We start from the raw sequence: 17027 nt of genomic DNA, 5'->3' as shown, positions 1-17027 counted from the left end.
CTGTAGTCCAGGAGACTTTTCTGAGCAGAGAGTCCTGAAGGAAGGAGAGTGTGGATGCGCAAAGGCCACCAAGACAGAAAGCACTTTGAGGGTGAGGTTATGTGGTGGCGTGGGCGGGGTGTCTTCGAGGAACAGGAAGGAGTCCAGCAGGCGAGAGCAGGGTGGAGGAGTGTAAGCAGCAGCGGGAGTTGGGAACCCAAGGCTGGCTCCGGATTTGTTGGGCTTGGAAGACACAGAAGGGAGTTTGAACCTCACTCTGAAAACACGCCCGAGGAAAGGCATCTTTCAAATTGGGCCAGAAAAGCCACATAGACTTCCCTTTGAAGAGTGAGGGTAAAATAGAGTCTGTCTCTGTCTTTCTCTTATCCGCAGGTGTTAGAAAGAGATGGCGGGAGTTGAGTGTTTTTCTGGGCTTGACTTAAAGAAGTTTGTGCCCACCCCTGTTAGGAGCTGCTCCCTTGTTGGCCTCTTCATCTTTCCATGAGGCACAGACTTCCTCCCACATAGGAGCTCTTTTCAAATAATATTTTTCCCCCTCTGATAAAGTACCATGTGAATCTGGATCATCTGTGAGTCTTTCCATGTCATTTTCCTAGTGCTTTCTAAGCCGTGGTAACAGGAGGGAAGACTCATCCCACATAGGCTAGGAACCCAGACTGAACGTCACAGCAATACCCAAGGACTTGGGTCTTTATTTGAGGCAGTGTCCTGTCCTGCTCTGCCCAGAAGCAAAGGAAAAAACTGGGGGGAAAGCACTGCTGAGCAGTTGCGTTGAGAACCATCGCAGGGTTTGAAGCTCCACAGCAGGTGGCCATCTTCCCAGGTCACCAACCTGTCGACTCTTGCTCCTGTTCAGGTCTCCTTGCTGCTGTGTTCCTCTTTGGTTGATTTAGAACTTGATGGTGACTATTGGTTGTTAACTAGGAGATAAAACACCAGATATATCTCGTAGGAAGCTCCTAACCTGGGGTAACTGAGGAGTGAAGGCCTATGCTGAGCATGGGTGGCACCATCCCATAGGCTTCCTCAGTCAAGACCTTCCTCCCTTAAGTTGTTTCTGTCACAGCATCAAGAAATGTAGCTAATACATAGAAATAGTACATTTATCAGACAATACCTGAAGACTGTAGAGTCCAGGAAAAAGAAGCTACTTGCCCAGGATCACACTGTGGCTTGGGAACAGTTTGAACTTGAAGTCAAGTTTCTGGAAGCCAACCAAGAGCAGCCCTGAGGACATCTCAGAGAATCATTTCCTTATTATCTTTTTGTGTCCTTGTGAAGGCCAGCATCTCACTGCTTTGCTGTCTGAACAACTTATCTCCCCTTCTCTTCTTTTTGTTATTATTATAATTATTATTGTTGTTGGTGGTGATTCTGTTGTTATTTTGTCAAGGTATCCCAATGTAGCCCACAATAGCTTAAAATCACAATCCTCCTGCCTCAGTCCCTACAAATGGCCCCATTGGTGTTAACTTTTCACTCTGGGGTAAATCACGGAGACATAGAGTAGTTCAAAAGTGAAGGCAGGTTGGAGGGAGTACCCTACTCAGCGGGAGAACTTGAGCCCACTGGGTACACACCATGTCTTTATCTAACACTGGACAGTTGATCAGCAGATAATCTGTGGCCACACATAGACACTGGCTGTGCTCTCTTCTCTCTGGTTCTGTCCAGATAGGAAGCCCCACCTTTAGGGCACCTTCCTGGACCAATGGCTAATGGGAGAATTCCTTGGCAAGTTACACTGGTAACTTCTGGCATTACTAGATTCATGGATCATCCCTAAAATGGTACCAAAATGAAATAAAAACTCAGATCACACACACACACCCCAACCTTGACAGGTCACCAGCAGGCCACTGAGCCTTCCCTGGCCTTATTTAGTTTATCTGCTAACAAGCCATCTAACACTGCCCAGACCACCCCCAACACACACAAACACTGTGTGAGAACAGGGGCTGGTAGCACTTTCCTAGGGAAAATCAGGGTATTGTTAGCAGCCTACCCCAGCTGCTGAAAAGAATAACGGGCCCCACAATGAGTTGCTAACACAGATTTTCTTATCTCCCCTCTGGCACCATGGAGAGCTGTGAGATTGTGTGTGCCTAATTCATTTCTGTTCTGTCCTTACTCAGGGCAAGGGCTGGGTAAATATTTGTTGAGTGAATGAAGGAATAAATGAATAGTGAACGGATGGCTGAACCTCCTGAGAGATAAAAGCAGTCCTCACCGTGGGGAGAAAGCCACCACCCAACTGAGTGTCACAGGGTGCCACTGTGGGTGCTACATCTGACATGATTGGCTTATTTGGCAGTCCCGGGGACCCAGATTGTTAGGACAACAACAGGGTAGGGGGGCAGCAGGCAATTGTCACATCTCAAACTATGACCTCCTAAACTGGAAGATGGAGGACAGACAAGTAGGCTCAGGACACAATGAACTGTGATGTAGGGCATGCTTCTGTCAGACATGGTAATCCAGGTTGATGGACCATAGGTTTAGGGAACTTTTGAGGCATCAGGTGGATCTGGGATAACAGGAGAGTCATGAACACAATCAAGTCCTTTGCCATTAGGAAGCCAATACCCATCCACCCAGAGTGGAGGGTGAAGAGGCAATTCTTCTGAGTTGATATTGGATTGTCAAAGGCCAGCAAGACATGGGAGAGATGGGAGGCCACCATTTTGGTTTCTCTCTATATATTCCCTATATTAGGCCTAGCCAGCAGAGTGTTATACATATGTTGATGGTGTCAGAACTAAGGATATTTTGGTTTTCAAAACAGGAGGCCCTAGCAGACCATCTTTACAGAGGGTAGGGTAGTGGAGGGGCCAAGGACACAACCTGAAGGTAGAAGGTTCTCAGCTCTCCTTTGCCATAGCTCCTTGGTAGTTTCAGATGGCAGGCCAATGTGATGTGGAAGAAGTTGATGAGAAAGAAATATCCTAGGCTCTTAGTTCATGTTAAAAACAAGCAAACAAACACAACACAGGACTTTCCAGGAAGCTGTCCAACTGTGCCTCTCCCTGCTGGGTGCTCCTTAGGGGATGCAGCAACTTCAGAGAGTTCCTGTGGCTCTCCCTCACTTCTCAGTGATGTCATTAGGAGAAGTGCTCGTGATGTGCACAGTGGCCTTACACATCAGCCCACAAAGGTAGGAAGACAACCAAGCATCAAGAGGCTGGCAGAACGGCTGCTGGGGAACATGGCCAGCAAGGCACAAAGCCTCTGTCTCAAGCACACAATAGGCATAAAAGAAGGATGTTCAAAAAAGGCCTCTAGAGGAGGTGGTGTTGAGGGAGAGACCAAGGAACTGTCCAGGGAATGAGTGTTGCACAGAGAGGGAACAGGGAGGAAGGGGATTTTAAAAATGAAAAAGACAATGACTGACAGAGATCAAAGGGTGAGGGACCAGCAAGACCATTGGGGTGACTTGCCTGTAGTAAGTATAATCCGGCTTGTGCCAGTTCCTACAGGTGTGGGGATCAGAGGGCAACTTGTGTGGCCAGTTCTCTCCTTCCACTATGTGTGTCCCAAGCATCAAACTGAAACTCAGCAGCAAACACCTTTCCCCACTGAGCCTTCTCACAGGCCTCCCTCCGCCTCTGGTTTTGAAATGCTCATAGCCCTGAGGTAGACAGAAGCAGGAACTCAGGCTTTCCCAGCTACAGTGTTCTGGGGCGGACTTTCTTTGCAGAGCTTGGCTGGTAGGTTCCCATCTGCTGGGTGGTCTCCTTCCCACATCCCTATGATCGGTTGCCCACACTGTTTCTCCAGATGGAAAGACTGCAAAGCCGTTCTCAGAAGATTCTACAGAACATCTAGACAGCCGCATGCGAGCCAAACCTGAAGGCCAGAAGAGAAGACTCAGCAGGGACTCCTCTTCTCCAGCTTCCCCTCCTCCCTCGTTCCTTACCGCCCATCTTGATATGCATTTTTGTCTTTGATTGGTGCATTGTCAAGTGACTTCACTCTCTCCTCCACCAGAATGATAGCAGGAAAGACTGTGTCCTCTCTTACAACTCGATTTTGTCATTAAGGCACACCAGGCTGAACGTGGAGGGATAAAATAGGACTTTCAGTGAGGAAGAAAGGTAATGGGGCTCCTTTGGCCAGTTTGTGCTGTGGGTGGGTGTGGACATTTCTGGAGTCCTAGGGAATTTAGTGGGGGATGCTGGGGAGAAAGCAGGCCAGAAGAGCATCTCTGTAGTTCAGGGTGTCCCATGCCAGGGGCTGGTGGCTCTTGAGACCACCACAGCATCTCAGCCCTTGACCATTGAATCTCTACTGCATGATCTACACATTGTGCAGCCCCAAAGGCTCCAGATGTTGCAGATGGCTCCTGGAGGCAAAACCACCCCACTGACAACATGAGTGTCTTGCTGCTGGCTGCTTCCAATAAGAAGCTCTTGTCATCTCAAGGCTGGAAGCACCTCCACACTGTGGGGAGCATGCCACTGGACCCACTGACCACTGAGACTTACTCACTGCAAGGCCATGGCACACATATGTTCACCCCAGGCCTTTTTTGATCACCTAGAAAAATGGTGATAGTAGGAAAGACTCCAAAAACACATGGCTCTGTGTAGATGCTGTGTAGGAGAAAGAGGTAGAGACTTTGAGAGAGACAGGGGTTCTGGCATTTCTATATCAGTTTCCACCAGAGACAAATTTGGAGAAGATCCCCTGGGAGACCCCCCCCCCCCTGTGACTTGGAGAGGAGAAAAGAATTCACAGTAACCAGAGGAATCCTGGCCAATAACAGGCAAGTAAATCAAGCCCACATGTGTGCATTGGCAGGCAGGGAACTTTCCATTCTGAGAAAAAAGCTGAAACTCTGCACAGTCTGACACATGAAGGAGAAGCCTTTGTACTGCTTGCTACGGGCACACGTCCAGGGCACCGGGACTTACCTTTGCCTGCTCTACTGTATGGTGGTTAATTTGTCAACTTGACACAATCAAGAATCACTGGGAAGGACAGTCTCAATGAAGGACTGTCTCGACTAGCTTAGCCTGCGGGCATGTGTAGAGGGGGATTGTCTTGGTTATGTCCATTGCAGTATGAAGCCCTGCCCGCTGTGGGTGGCACAATTCCCTGAGTCTCAGGCTTGTATTTAAAAAGGTAGAAAGTGAGTTGAGCACAGACCAGAATTCATTGGCTTCTTCTTGCTCTTGTGTGTGGACGGGATATAAGCAGCTGTTTTAAGATCCTCCTGCCCTGACTTCCCTTCGAGGGTGGACTGTGACCGAGAACCATGAGCTAAAATGAACCTGTTCTCTCTTAAATTGCTTCTGTCAGAGGATTTTTCAATGGTGACAGAAATGAAACTAGGATAAAGATTGGTACAGAGAAGCAGCATAGTGCTGAGATAAACCTGGCCATGTGGTGGTTAAGCCTTTGGAATGTGGGAGGGGGAGGAGTGGAACAGTTTGGAACTTTGGACTAAAAAAGTTGTTGCATGTTGTGAACAGAGCTCTATGGGGGTGTTATGTAGGAGCTTGGAAGAGAACACGGAGAGAGACATGAACAATGGAAGCTCAACTCATAAGTCTCAGAGGGGAACAAGGACTCAAGGAGGAGATTAGGCTACAGGCATTTGTGTGACATTTTGCCGAAGAGTCTGGCTTCATTTTGTTTTGTCCTGGGAGCTTCAAGAGGCTTAAGTTTGAAGATGATCAACCGACTTGTTTGCCAGGGGACATTTCAAGGCAAGACGGTACTTGGGGTGCTGCTGAGGAGGCAGCTGCAATCGACAGACAGATCCATCTGCACCATTGTGGAGGCGCTCCCTGTTCTTCACTGGGACAATGTGAAGACATTTTCTCAAGGTCAGCACAGAAGGAAATGGAGCTGTGCTTGAAGAGGGAAAGGATACACCTCTCCTTGTTAGCAGAACTTGTCAATGGCATAAGCATTGTCCGCTTAGCATTGGGTTTTAAGGCAAAGATAGAAGATTGAGGGGATTTGTATAGCTCAGCCAAGGCCAAGTACTGCTGATAGGGTTTGAGTTGTTGCAAAGAGGCTCCTAAAAGTTATTGTGTGAAGCTCTGAGGGTGAAGCTTTGGTTATGATAGAGACCCCAGGATACTGGACTTGCCAAAATTATAGGATATCTGCTAAGAAGAACTGTAGGTGTAGAGTAGAGAAGGCTGATATCTAAAGGACAGGCTGTGTGTGCAGTGGCAGAACTGGGATGGGGTGATCCAAGTCCTCTGGAGCCCGGAAGATTATGTTACAAGCCCATGATGCTGGATATGGAGCTGCAACAGTCAGAGTCTCCTTGTTGCTCATTACTAATGCCCTGATACTTCCTGTCTTAGTGTTTGTTCTATTGCTGTGAAGAGACACCATGGCCATAGCCACTATTATGAAAGAAAGCATTTAACTGGGGCTTACTTACAGTTTCAGAGGTTTAGTCCATTATGATCAAGGCTGGAAGCATGGTGGCACACAGACAAACATGGTGCTGGAGAGGAAACTGAGAGTTCTACATCTGGATCTGCAGGCATCTGGAAGAGAGAGATTGACTGGGTCTGGCCTGGGTGTTTGAAAGCCTAAAATCTTGCCTCAGTGACACACTTCCTCCAGCAAGGCCACAAAATAGTGCCACTCCATGGTAACCAAACATTTCAGTCTATGTGCTGTTATATGGTAGGAGTGTATAACCTGCTTATTTAAGTTTATAAGAGCGCACAGGAAAGAAACTTTGGACTTTACAAACATTGAAATTGTTACTTATTGGGACTTTAAAGTTTAGATTGTATTGTGGCTATATGTTTTAAAGGATATATTAATATATATATACATATATATATATATATATATATATAATAAAGCAATGATATATTGGAAAGCTATGGTTTAAAATGATATAGTATGTGTTGTGTATCGAGTTGACAAGGGATGGAGAAATGTGGTTAGTTTTAATTGTTAACTTGACCCGATCTAGAATCACTTAGGGAGAAGATCTCAATGAGGGATCCTCTGAATCAGGTTGGTTTATGGGCATGTCTGTGGGAAATTGTATTGGTTACATTGATTGAAGTGGGAGGATCTGCCCATTGTGGGTGACACCATTCCCCTGGCTTTGAGAATAAAATCAGGAAAAGGCAATCTGAGCCGAGGTATGAGTGGATTAGCTTCTTTCTGGGCTTACATGTGGATATGATGTGACTGGATGCTTCAGGAGCTTCCTGCCTTGACTTACCTGCAGTGATGATGCAGCCAAGGCTGGTAAGCTGACATGAACTTTGTTCCCTATGCAAGAGAAACTAAGCACGCTGGGAGGTGGAAGCTCTGAGCCCTCCTTTGAGGGAGGCCAGCAAGGCATGCAGGAAAAGGTTCATGAGTCTAAAAGTGACAATCCAGGCTGAGGGCAGAGCCAAGGTAGAGTGCTTGCCTTTTAAGGAGAGACCTGAGGTTAATCTCCTTTCAGGGGCAAAGGGAAGGGCCCTGGTTTATGTCCATAATCCCCACAGTCAGAAAACTAAGATAGGAAGTTTACCCCAAGTTTGGGAGCTGGTTAGTTAGTTCCAGGCTACCCTGGGCTTTGGTGCTAGAGTACTCAAAAGAGAACAAAAGGCTGGATGTGGTGATGTGTATCTGTTATGCCAGCGATGGAATGTGGATGCCGGAGAAGGGACTTGTGGTGGTTGGAGTGAGAATGGCTCCTCACAGAATCATATGTTTGAAAGTATGGTTCCCCAGATGGTAGAACTGTTTGGAATGAGAGGCGTGGCCTTCTGGGAAGATGTGCAGGGTCTCCAGCCTCCTCCCATCCCCCATGTACGCGCAGTTTCCTGCTTGCTATTCCAGATATGAGCTCTCAGTTGTTGCTCGAGTCACATGCTTCCGCCAACTTCTGCTCCACCATCATGGACTCAAAAACCTCTGGAACCACAAGTCCCAGGTGAGTTCTTTCTTCTATGCGTTGCCTTGGTTACAGCGTCCTATCACAGCAATAGAAAAGTAATTATGGTGAAGCCCTGGCTACATAGGAACTTTGAGGTCAGCCTAGGCTACATCAAACCCTGTCTCAGGCCTTATCCCCCAGCCCTGGTACCATGCATATAAAGCAATATCCTTTGCTTTGATTTGTGCGATGGTTGGCCTTCCTCTGAGGGCCATTTCATCTGCTGTGTAGCAGTCACCTGATCCCACACCTCCACTCTCTCGCTCTCCTCATCCAGTCTCTACAATACCAGCAGAATAGAGAACCAGTCCATTAACCTGCGTCTTTAAGTGTCCATCATGTATGTCACTGGCCTAGGGTTTGGGCAGGAGAACAAGGTCTTCTCTGTGAAGGATGACCCTGCTCCACTACTCATCAACTGTCCCTTACCTCCCCAGGGAGATCCCCTAGCATGAGGAAGCTGTTACAGGAAGCCCAACTCCTCAGAGCTACTGTTCACCTCTACAAAGGTAGTCATGCGAGACCTCCAAGAGGTGGTGAAGGCCCTCCCTCTCTGGGGCATTTGTCCTCAGCTAAATAACAAGTTAGCAATACTGTTCGTCCCAGGGGCCCACAAGGCCTTCCTGTTATCCAGCCATTGTGGCCTCTACAACATCTCTGAAACGCTAACCACGGGGACGTGAGTTTTGATCCTAGTATCCAGGAGGCAGAGGCAGGCTGATCTTTGCGTGAATCCAGCCTGGTCTACAGAGTGAGTTCCAGGACTACGTAGAGAGACCCTGTCTCAAAACAAAAACAATTAAGTAAAAAAATAGGAGCAAATGTCTCTGGAGCTAGCCAAGTTGTTCTGTGCCTGGCCTTTGCATCCATTGCCCACTCTGCCTGGGACGTTATTCTTTATTGTCCAGGTTCCAACCTCCTCAGAAGTAACTCCAGCCATGCTCTCAGCAGATCTCCTTAGGAGGTCCTGGCACCTTGTTTATCTCTTGTAAGGCATAAACTGGCCTGGCCTGCTCTTCTTCCAGACACCACATTTAGCAGCTCTGTATAAACACGTGTCTGCGGAATGAAGGATAGATGAGGCTCTGGTGTATTTCTAGAAGGTTCTGGCAGTAAGCAAACCTTTCATTCCCACTGCCCTTGGAAACCAGCATTCCATGGAGCACTGGTCAGAGCTCTCACCTCTTCTTCCATGGAAAACTGCACGGAGAGGTGTGTCTCTAGCACAAGCTTGTGTCGTTGTTGAATCTGACTTCTGCACCACCCACACATCCACCCTGGGGGGCTCATTTTCTTCAGGTGAGCAGTATAGTCAAGTATGAGGTGGCTACCTTGGCGCTGGCAATCTTGGAAGCAACTGAGAAACTTCACGCTTCTTTGACATGGGGCAGCATCATCAGGAATGCATATGTGACCATGATCAGTTCTGGACCAGAGGTCTGGGTGTGTGGCTCTACTCGAAGGCTGCAGGGGAGGCTCCCTTCTGCCTCAGCTAGTCTCTAGTGGCTTTTAGCATCCCTTGGCTGGTGGATGCAATCCTTTAGTCTCTGTTCTATCATCACAAGACTCTCTGTGTTTTAAATTCTCCTCTCTTCTCACAAGGATCCTACCTTATTGGATATTGAGGTCTCCTGACTTCAGGATTATCTGAAGATCCTTAATTAACTCAACAACTGCCAAGAACCTATTTCCGAATAAGGTTATTGTATTAGTTAACTTTTCTTCTCGCTAGGACAAACACCTGACCAAGTGACTTAAGGAAGGAAAGGGTTGTCTCAGCTCACAGTTCAAGGGTGCAGCCTCTCCCGAGGCAGAAGACACAGAAGTAGGATACGAGGGAGCTGGACACACTCCACCCACCATTGCAAAGCAGAGAGAGGTCAGGCTGTTGCCAGGAGTGAAGCCCACAGAGTGGTGCTGGCCAAATTCAGGGTGGATCATCCTACCTCAGTTAAGCCTTTCTGGAAACATCTGTCGTGATCAGAATATGCTTCCCAGGAAGTTCTAAGTACCATCGTGTTGACAATGAAGATGGTTCATGGCGCATGCCTTGTGAGGTTCTGCTGGGCTGACCTCAGACGGACTGGGGTAAGCTCCCTGAAGTTCTGCCCACAGCCCTGGGTCTCCAGAATGGCCACACATTGTTCTCTCTTTTTGCAGGGCCAGACTGAGGTGAGGTCACCTTGAAGTCCCTCCCCATCAGCCATGTTTCCACTTCATTTTTCATGTGTATGTGTGTTTTTAAAATCTGTTTTATTTCCTAAACGTCTCACCAGGGCCAGGATAATGTCTTTAGGTTTTTGTAATACTCGCTACTGGCTGACAGCGGATCCATTGTCCCTGGCTGGTGGCCCTTGGGGAGATGTAGGTTTCTTTCCTTCTGGGGCCTGAGGCCGGTCTCAGCTGCCCCCAAATCAGGCTTTGGCTGAGAAGTGGGCTGTGGAATGGACCCCGGGAGAGGCATAAAGCTCGGGCAGGAGTGACGCATGGTTTGAATGTTCACATTTGAATGGGATGATCTGCAGCCTAGGAAAGATCAACATCTCCTCTACTTTCAGGGTCTGGCTGGCTGCAAGCTCCAAAATAGGGTTTCTCTAAAGCCTTTCAACCCTGGCAGGGGCGCAGTGACTCACAGCCTACCTGTGCTCTGGTGCATTTCAGGCTCTGTCCTTATGATGCTCTGCAGCACACAGAGGAACATAATGGAAAACCTTAATATAGGGGGAGGGATGACTGGGGCCTTGGGGAGCAGAGGGAATCAGACAAGGGCAAGAAGTTCAGCTGAGAAAGGTCTGGAAGGGAAGGCATCTCCCTCCCTCCCTCCTCCAGCACTGCCAGAGTTCAGGTCATTTCACCTGGGGGATCGTGACAACTCTGGTCCCTTGCTCCCCTGCACCCTCATGCTTCACACAGGAAGTGGGAGCCCCTATGCACGGGTGATGGAGTGGCACAGGTACAGGACAGCCAGTGGCCCAGCAGTGGCTGGCTTATCTGGAATGCCTGCAGCCTTCATCCCATAAACAAACGGAGTGCTACCTAGATCCTCACTTGTCCTGCTGCAAGTCTTCCATCTTCCTTGGGCTTGAGAAATGAACCTGCTGAGTCACAGACTCCATTTTCCAGCTACACTGGGTATGGGCCTCTCAGAGTCCTTGCTCCAGACTTGTGGATCCTCACCCCATCCCCTGCTGGCAAACCCTCCTTCTTTACTTCTGTGGGGGACTGTGGGAGATGTCTATCTACAAACCCTCTGTCCTTTGAAAGCCACACGCCACACTTGAGATCAAAACAGCTTCCTTCGCCCAGACTGAGAGGTCTGTGACACAGTTGGAGGGCCTTTGAAGCAGACAGCATGCCACACGGGGAACAAGGGTATCCAGCGATAGAGAACAAACAGAACCAGAGCCTGGTGTTTCCAGATAGTGTTCAGAACTCATCAGGAAAGGATATGACTGCAGCTCTAAGTGTCTGCAGAAGCACAATGCCTGGCACCCCGGGAGGCTCATTCTCAGGGAAGCAGGGCAGAGAGATGGCTCAGTGGATGAAGGAAGGCTCTTGCTGCCCAGTGAACGACACCAGGTTGATGACCTGAGTTCAGTTTCTGGAAGCAGAAGGACAGATTGACGGAATAAAATTGCCCTCAAAGCTCTGCACACAGACCGTGGCATGTATCCCCCTCCCACAATAATCATGAACAGTTTGACAGCAGGGCTGGAGAGACGGAACAACGATTAGGAGGGTTTGTTACTCTTGCAGAGAACTCGAGAGTTAGGTCCCTAAAACCCATGCCACGTAGCTCACAGATGCTTGTAACTCCAGTTCAAAGAGATACCTTTTTCTGGGTTCTGGGGTACCCCACTCTTGTGTGTTCTCTCTCTCTCTTCTCCTACAATAGAATAAATCTTTTTAAAAATCCAAACAATAAACACAGATACTCAGTCAAGTTCAAACAAGCCAGTAGCAGTATTCATAAGGAATCCAGTACAGATGGCCCTTTTGTGAGCACTGAGAGTCTCAGTCGCCGGCTAAGCATCCTGATTACAAATGCAAATGCCCTCTATCCAGGGACAGACAGACCCTCCCTTGGTGGTGAGACTAACTATCTTCAGGGAGTGAGCACCGGACATAGAGGGGGCGGACCTTTTGCCCAGCCTTCTAGAAGCTCCTGTTGAGTCCGAAAGACAAGCTGTCGAAAGCCCCCGTGCTGATAAGGGTTAAATAGCGCTCGATACAACGTTCGGAGATAGTCAAGGCAGCACCTGATTAATTGCCCAGGGAATGGCTGGGATGATAAATGTTTTAGGAACTCCGAGGAGGGAGCCATTTCTCCAAGTCAAGCAGAACCGACAGACGCCACGGGGGTAATTGTGCCCTTTTGAAGGGGCCTGTGGGGCTGCTGTCTGGGGAGGTCATTGCCCAAGGTAGAGACAGAAAAGAGCCTTTTAATTTTTTTTTTTTGGAACATCTGATGCTTCATTGGTTGCTCTTTGCTTATTTCTCCCCCCCCCCCCCGCTTTAGGAAATAAGAGGCAGCAAAAAGTCGCTATTCATTTCCTTTCTACCTCCTTAAACCTCTTATCAACTTCTTCTCTCTCTAACGTGGGGCTGGAATTCAGTGTTTACGTTATAGACCCAAGGGATGGAGATGCTGGCCTTGAGCCCCCAAAGCAACTGGGGTATCTCTCTCTTGGCAAATGGCTTCATGCCACATTACAAAATCACCCTTCTCAAGGAAGTGATAAGACTGACAAGTGTTTAGGCTTTGCCCTAATTTTTCAAGAGGCTGAAGCAGAGATACTTCTCTGAAGCTCTTGGGCCCTGGCTTCAATTTGCTCCGGGTATCTATTGAGCATAAACAGCCCCTTTCATCATGGCCTGAACCATGAACTGATTCACAGATGCCCAAGGCTTTATCTCATCAGATCTCAATCTCATGGCCGAGTCTCTGTGAGCAAGGGAGGCTGTCTGACTGGCTAGAAACTCCAGGCCTGGATGGGAAGATGTCACATCTTGAGATAGTGGGGGACTGGAGGGGGTGGGGGTGGGGACCAACACGGACAAATGCAAACAGCCCTTCGTGAGCTATGATGGGCAGGTGCAGCTGCCTCCCAGCCCAATGGGGCCAGCTCCAGGCTCTCCTGTCCCCAGCAGCAGGAAAGCAGATGGCTGGTGATGGATCACAGGGCTGTCATCTGCGGGGGCTGAATGGTGATGTCACAGCTGGGGAGGGGGCTTCAGGAGCTGGGAGAGGCCCAGAGAGAAGTGCATTAGGTTGGAGGCTGGACTTACCATGTGGTGTCTTCTCTCTCTTTCTTTCCCCACCCCCTCTTTTATTGCTCAGAACTAAGAAACTTGAACCCCTGTGAAAAATCTAACATCTGAACAAACATAGCCCTCAGGGTAGTTAAAGCATGCCCTGAGCCCAGTCAGTCTTAGATGGCTATTGGGGGATTTTGCTAGGATGTTCCCATGGTGTTAAAAGCCAGGCTTTGGGGACAGAATTGGTGACAGGTCCTACAGAGCAGCACCACTAAGCTAGGGGCGTGACACTTCTTCTCTCTGTTTCCTCCCCTCTAAATGGGGCTGTGGAAGGCATGCATACAAATAGCACACACAGAGGGTGAGAGGTGAATTCCCTGCCCCCACTCCTGCAAGGGCAAGCACAGAGCACCAGCTGTGGGCAGATGAGACTGTGCAGGCAAAGCCTTTCCCACCCTGGGAGTTCTTGTTGCAATGAGACTCCTTTGGATTTTTCTCAGTCCTCTCTAGAGCAGGAGAGGGCAGATGCTTGGGAGAAGACAGCATAGATCACTTGCTCAGAGGTCCAGAGGTACAGGAGGATGAGGTAAGCAGCAACAGGGGCTGCTGAGGGGCTGTGGGAGCATGGTCAAGCCAAGGGAGTAGATAACAATTTCCAGTTTAAACAGTGACAGAAGCTTGGAGGCAAAAACACTTATGCATTTACAGGGCAGGGTCCTAGCCAGCGGGAAACAGAGGCAAGAGAAGAAGGGGGCTGGGGAGTCTGTTTTATTTCAAATTATAAACAAGTTCCGTATGTTGATCCTCAAGGAAGGCAGCCTTGGCTCCAAAGAGGCTGACAGTTATTTGTTGATCTTATAGAAACTATATCATCAAATATTTCACCATTGCTTGAGTTCTTGGGAGAAACAATATCTCATGAGTGCCTCCAGCATACAATACCATCAGGACAGAAAGCTGGAGGAATTTATGAGGAGGCAAAACTTCCAGAGACCCAGGCGTCCTTGGACAGGATGGGCTTCACCACTTCTGTGACTTGGGTGTTCCCAGCAGCAAGACCCAGAGCAGCCACAAGCTTGTCCCATAAGGCTGCTTCTTGCAGAGGCTCCTGCCATTGCCCTTGCTAGTGTGATGGAGCCCAGGCTCAGAACCCTGGCCTCTGAAGTAGACATATCCAAAGGGAAGCGATAAGCATGGCCTTCCAGATGAGGTGCCTGTAGGATAGATATCACCAGGTCCACATGCTCACTGGGTAGTAGCACTCAGCAGTTCCTCTCATTGACACCATGCCCTCTAGAATGACACCCTGCATCTTTCTAAGGGAATCATTCTCAGTAAGAATTCGCAGGGTCTCTCCTCAGCTAGTCCTCTTTATACAGGAACATCACACAGCTCATAAAAGTTACACAGGCACACCCTGAGTTCAGGCCAGGCATGGCACCAGGCACTCAAAGGATGTCTCAGGTCACTTTGATGAAGGTAAATTTCCCTTCAGTGGATCAGGAAACAGGATCTGGGAGTGGAAGAGGATCATGACAGTTAATCCTAGTTGTTGGCTCTGAGCAAGTCTATGAGGGATTTTTTAGATGTGGCTGGCTGAAGTAGGAAGAGTCCTCCCTGAATGTGGGCTGGGGTCTCAGACTGAATAGAAGGGAGACAGTGAGCCCAGCGGCAGCCTTTTTTCTCTCTGTGTCCTGACTGCAGACACAACGTGGCCAGTTGCTTCAGGCTCTACCACCATGATTTGCCAGCCATGATGGACTGCTTCTCTGAATCATAAGCCAAAATAAATTTCTCTTTCTTTAAGTCGCTTTGTCCTGTGCTTTGTAACTGAGTAGGGCTTGATGAAGAAAATGGGTCATTTGAGCCTGCTCTTCACTATCAAATCCTCTCCAATTTTGAGGCTCCTCTTGTTTGAGTTTGCTTTCTTTTCCTGAGATAAACACCACAACCAAAACCAATTTAAAGGGATGGAATATTTATTTCTCTTATACTTCTAGGTCACAGTCTATCACTGGGAGAGCAGGGTCCATAAAGAAATGCTATTTTCTGGCTTTTGCTTAGCTAACTTTCTTACCTGGCTCAAGACCACTTGCTAAGGGAGAGTGCCACCCATAGTGGGCTGGGACCTCTCCTTATAAACATACTCATGAGCCAATCCAAGCTCAACAATCTCTCAGTTGAGACTCTCTTTTCATGTGACTCTAGGCTGTATCAAGTTGACAGTTAAAGACAACAAGGACACACTACCCCTTGGCCACTTCACACACACATGTACATGCACATGCATGCATACACACACAAATGCATGCACATGCACACACACAAATATTACTTTAAACCATGACCTTTCAACTCTGTGTTCCCAAGATATTGTGTTAATATTACAATAAAAAGCACAGTACAACTTTAAATGTCCTACAGTGTGGAACTGGAGAGCTGACTCAGAGGTTAAGGTCACTGGCTGCTCTTACAAAGGACCTGGGTTTAGTTCTCAGCACCCACATGACAGCTCACAACCACTGAGGGGATCCAATGGTCCATCTTCTGGCCTCTGTGGGTACTAAGCATGCATGTGGTGCACATACATTCAAGCATGCAAGCACATACATAAATTTAAAACTTTTAAAATCGTTTTTTCCTAAAGGTCTCACAGTTTTTAACAATTCTAGCGCTTTAAAAGTTCAATGTCTCTTTAAAAGTCCAAAGTCTCTTAACAGTAGTTTCCACAAAATAAATAAATAAATTAATTAATTAATTAAAAAACCAAAATGTCTATCCACCTCTTGTTTCAGGCAGTGGGTGACCCTAGGAGGACCTGCGCTCCTCAGTCAATAGCCTGAGTGCCCGACAGACGGTACTCGGTCAGATTGAAGTCCTGGCCATTCTTTTTGCTGTTGTTGCCAGGGGAACCACTATCCTTGCCAAACATGCTTGGTGTGGAGGAAACTTCCTAGAGGTGACAGAGCAGATTCTGGCTAAGATACCTTCTGAAAATAATAAACTAACTTACTCACATGGCAATTATTTGTTTCATTACATCTGCCAAGACAGGATTGTGTATCTTTGTATCACTGATGATGATTTTGAGCGTTCTCGAGCCTTCAGTTTTTTGAATGAAGGAAAGAAGAGATTCCAGACAACGTATGGTTCAATAGCACAGACTGCACTTCCTTATGCCATGAATAGCGAGTTGTCAAGTGTTTTGGCTGCACAACTGAAGCATCGCTCCGAGAATAAGAGCCTAGACAAAGGCATGGAGACTCAAGCACAAGCGGATGAACTAAAAGGAGTAATGGTCAGAAACATAGATTTGGTTGCTCAACGTGGAGAAAGGTCGGGATTGCTGATAGATAAAACAGAAAACCTTGTGGATTCATCTGTCACTTTCAAAACTACCAGCAGAAATCTTGCTCGAGCCATGTGTATGAAGAATATCAAGCTCACTATCACCATCATCATTGTATCAATTGTGTTCATTCATATCATTGGGTCACCTATCTGTGGTGGGTTTACATGGCCAAGCTGTGTGAAGGAATAAGGAAGAAAAAAGTTACCATTAAAGAAGGATATGAGAGTGAAAGGAGATAAAGGAAATTCATGTGACTCTGTCTTTTCACTATTCTCAGAAAATGCCAGTTTCTTTAATCTTTTTTTCTCTTTTTCTTGTTTTAATCTTTGCCTGTCATATGGTTTATGTTAATTAATTTCACATTGAATCATTATTCACATGAGAAAGGGCATTTATTAGTCTCTTTAGTTTAAGTAGTACCTTCTACTTAGGAAGACATTTTTGCTTTTAATATACAAAGCCTTTGCCAAGGTGGAAACCACCAAACTTATGACCTGTCTG

The 17027-nt window shown here is 47.6% G+C and overlaps 1 protein-coding gene across 1 annotated transcript; it reads left to right on the top strand.

The window, feature by feature from the left end:
• Positions 1-7786: 7786 nt before the first annotated feature.
• LOC110290355 (vesicle-associated membrane protein 7-like) lies at positions 7787-16715 on the top strand. The gene is made up of 4 exons (XM_029468618.1): positions 7787-7912; positions 8425-8594; positions 10829-10868; positions 15987-16715. The coding sequence occupies exons 1-4, from the start codon at positions 7787-7789 to the stop codon at positions 16713-16715; spliced, it is 1065 nt and encodes a 354-aa protein (XP_029324478.1).
• Positions 16716-17027: the final 312 nt, after the last annotated feature.

The sequence above is a fragment of the Mus caroli genome, chromosome 2, assembly GCF_900094665.2.
Source record: "Mus caroli chromosome 2, CAROLI_EIJ_v1.1, whole genome shotgun sequence".
In the NCBI taxonomy this organism is placed as follows: domain Eukaryota; kingdom Metazoa; phylum Chordata; class Mammalia; order Rodentia; family Muridae; genus Mus; species Mus caroli.
This window is presented reverse-complemented; position numbering and strand designations above follow the sequence as displayed.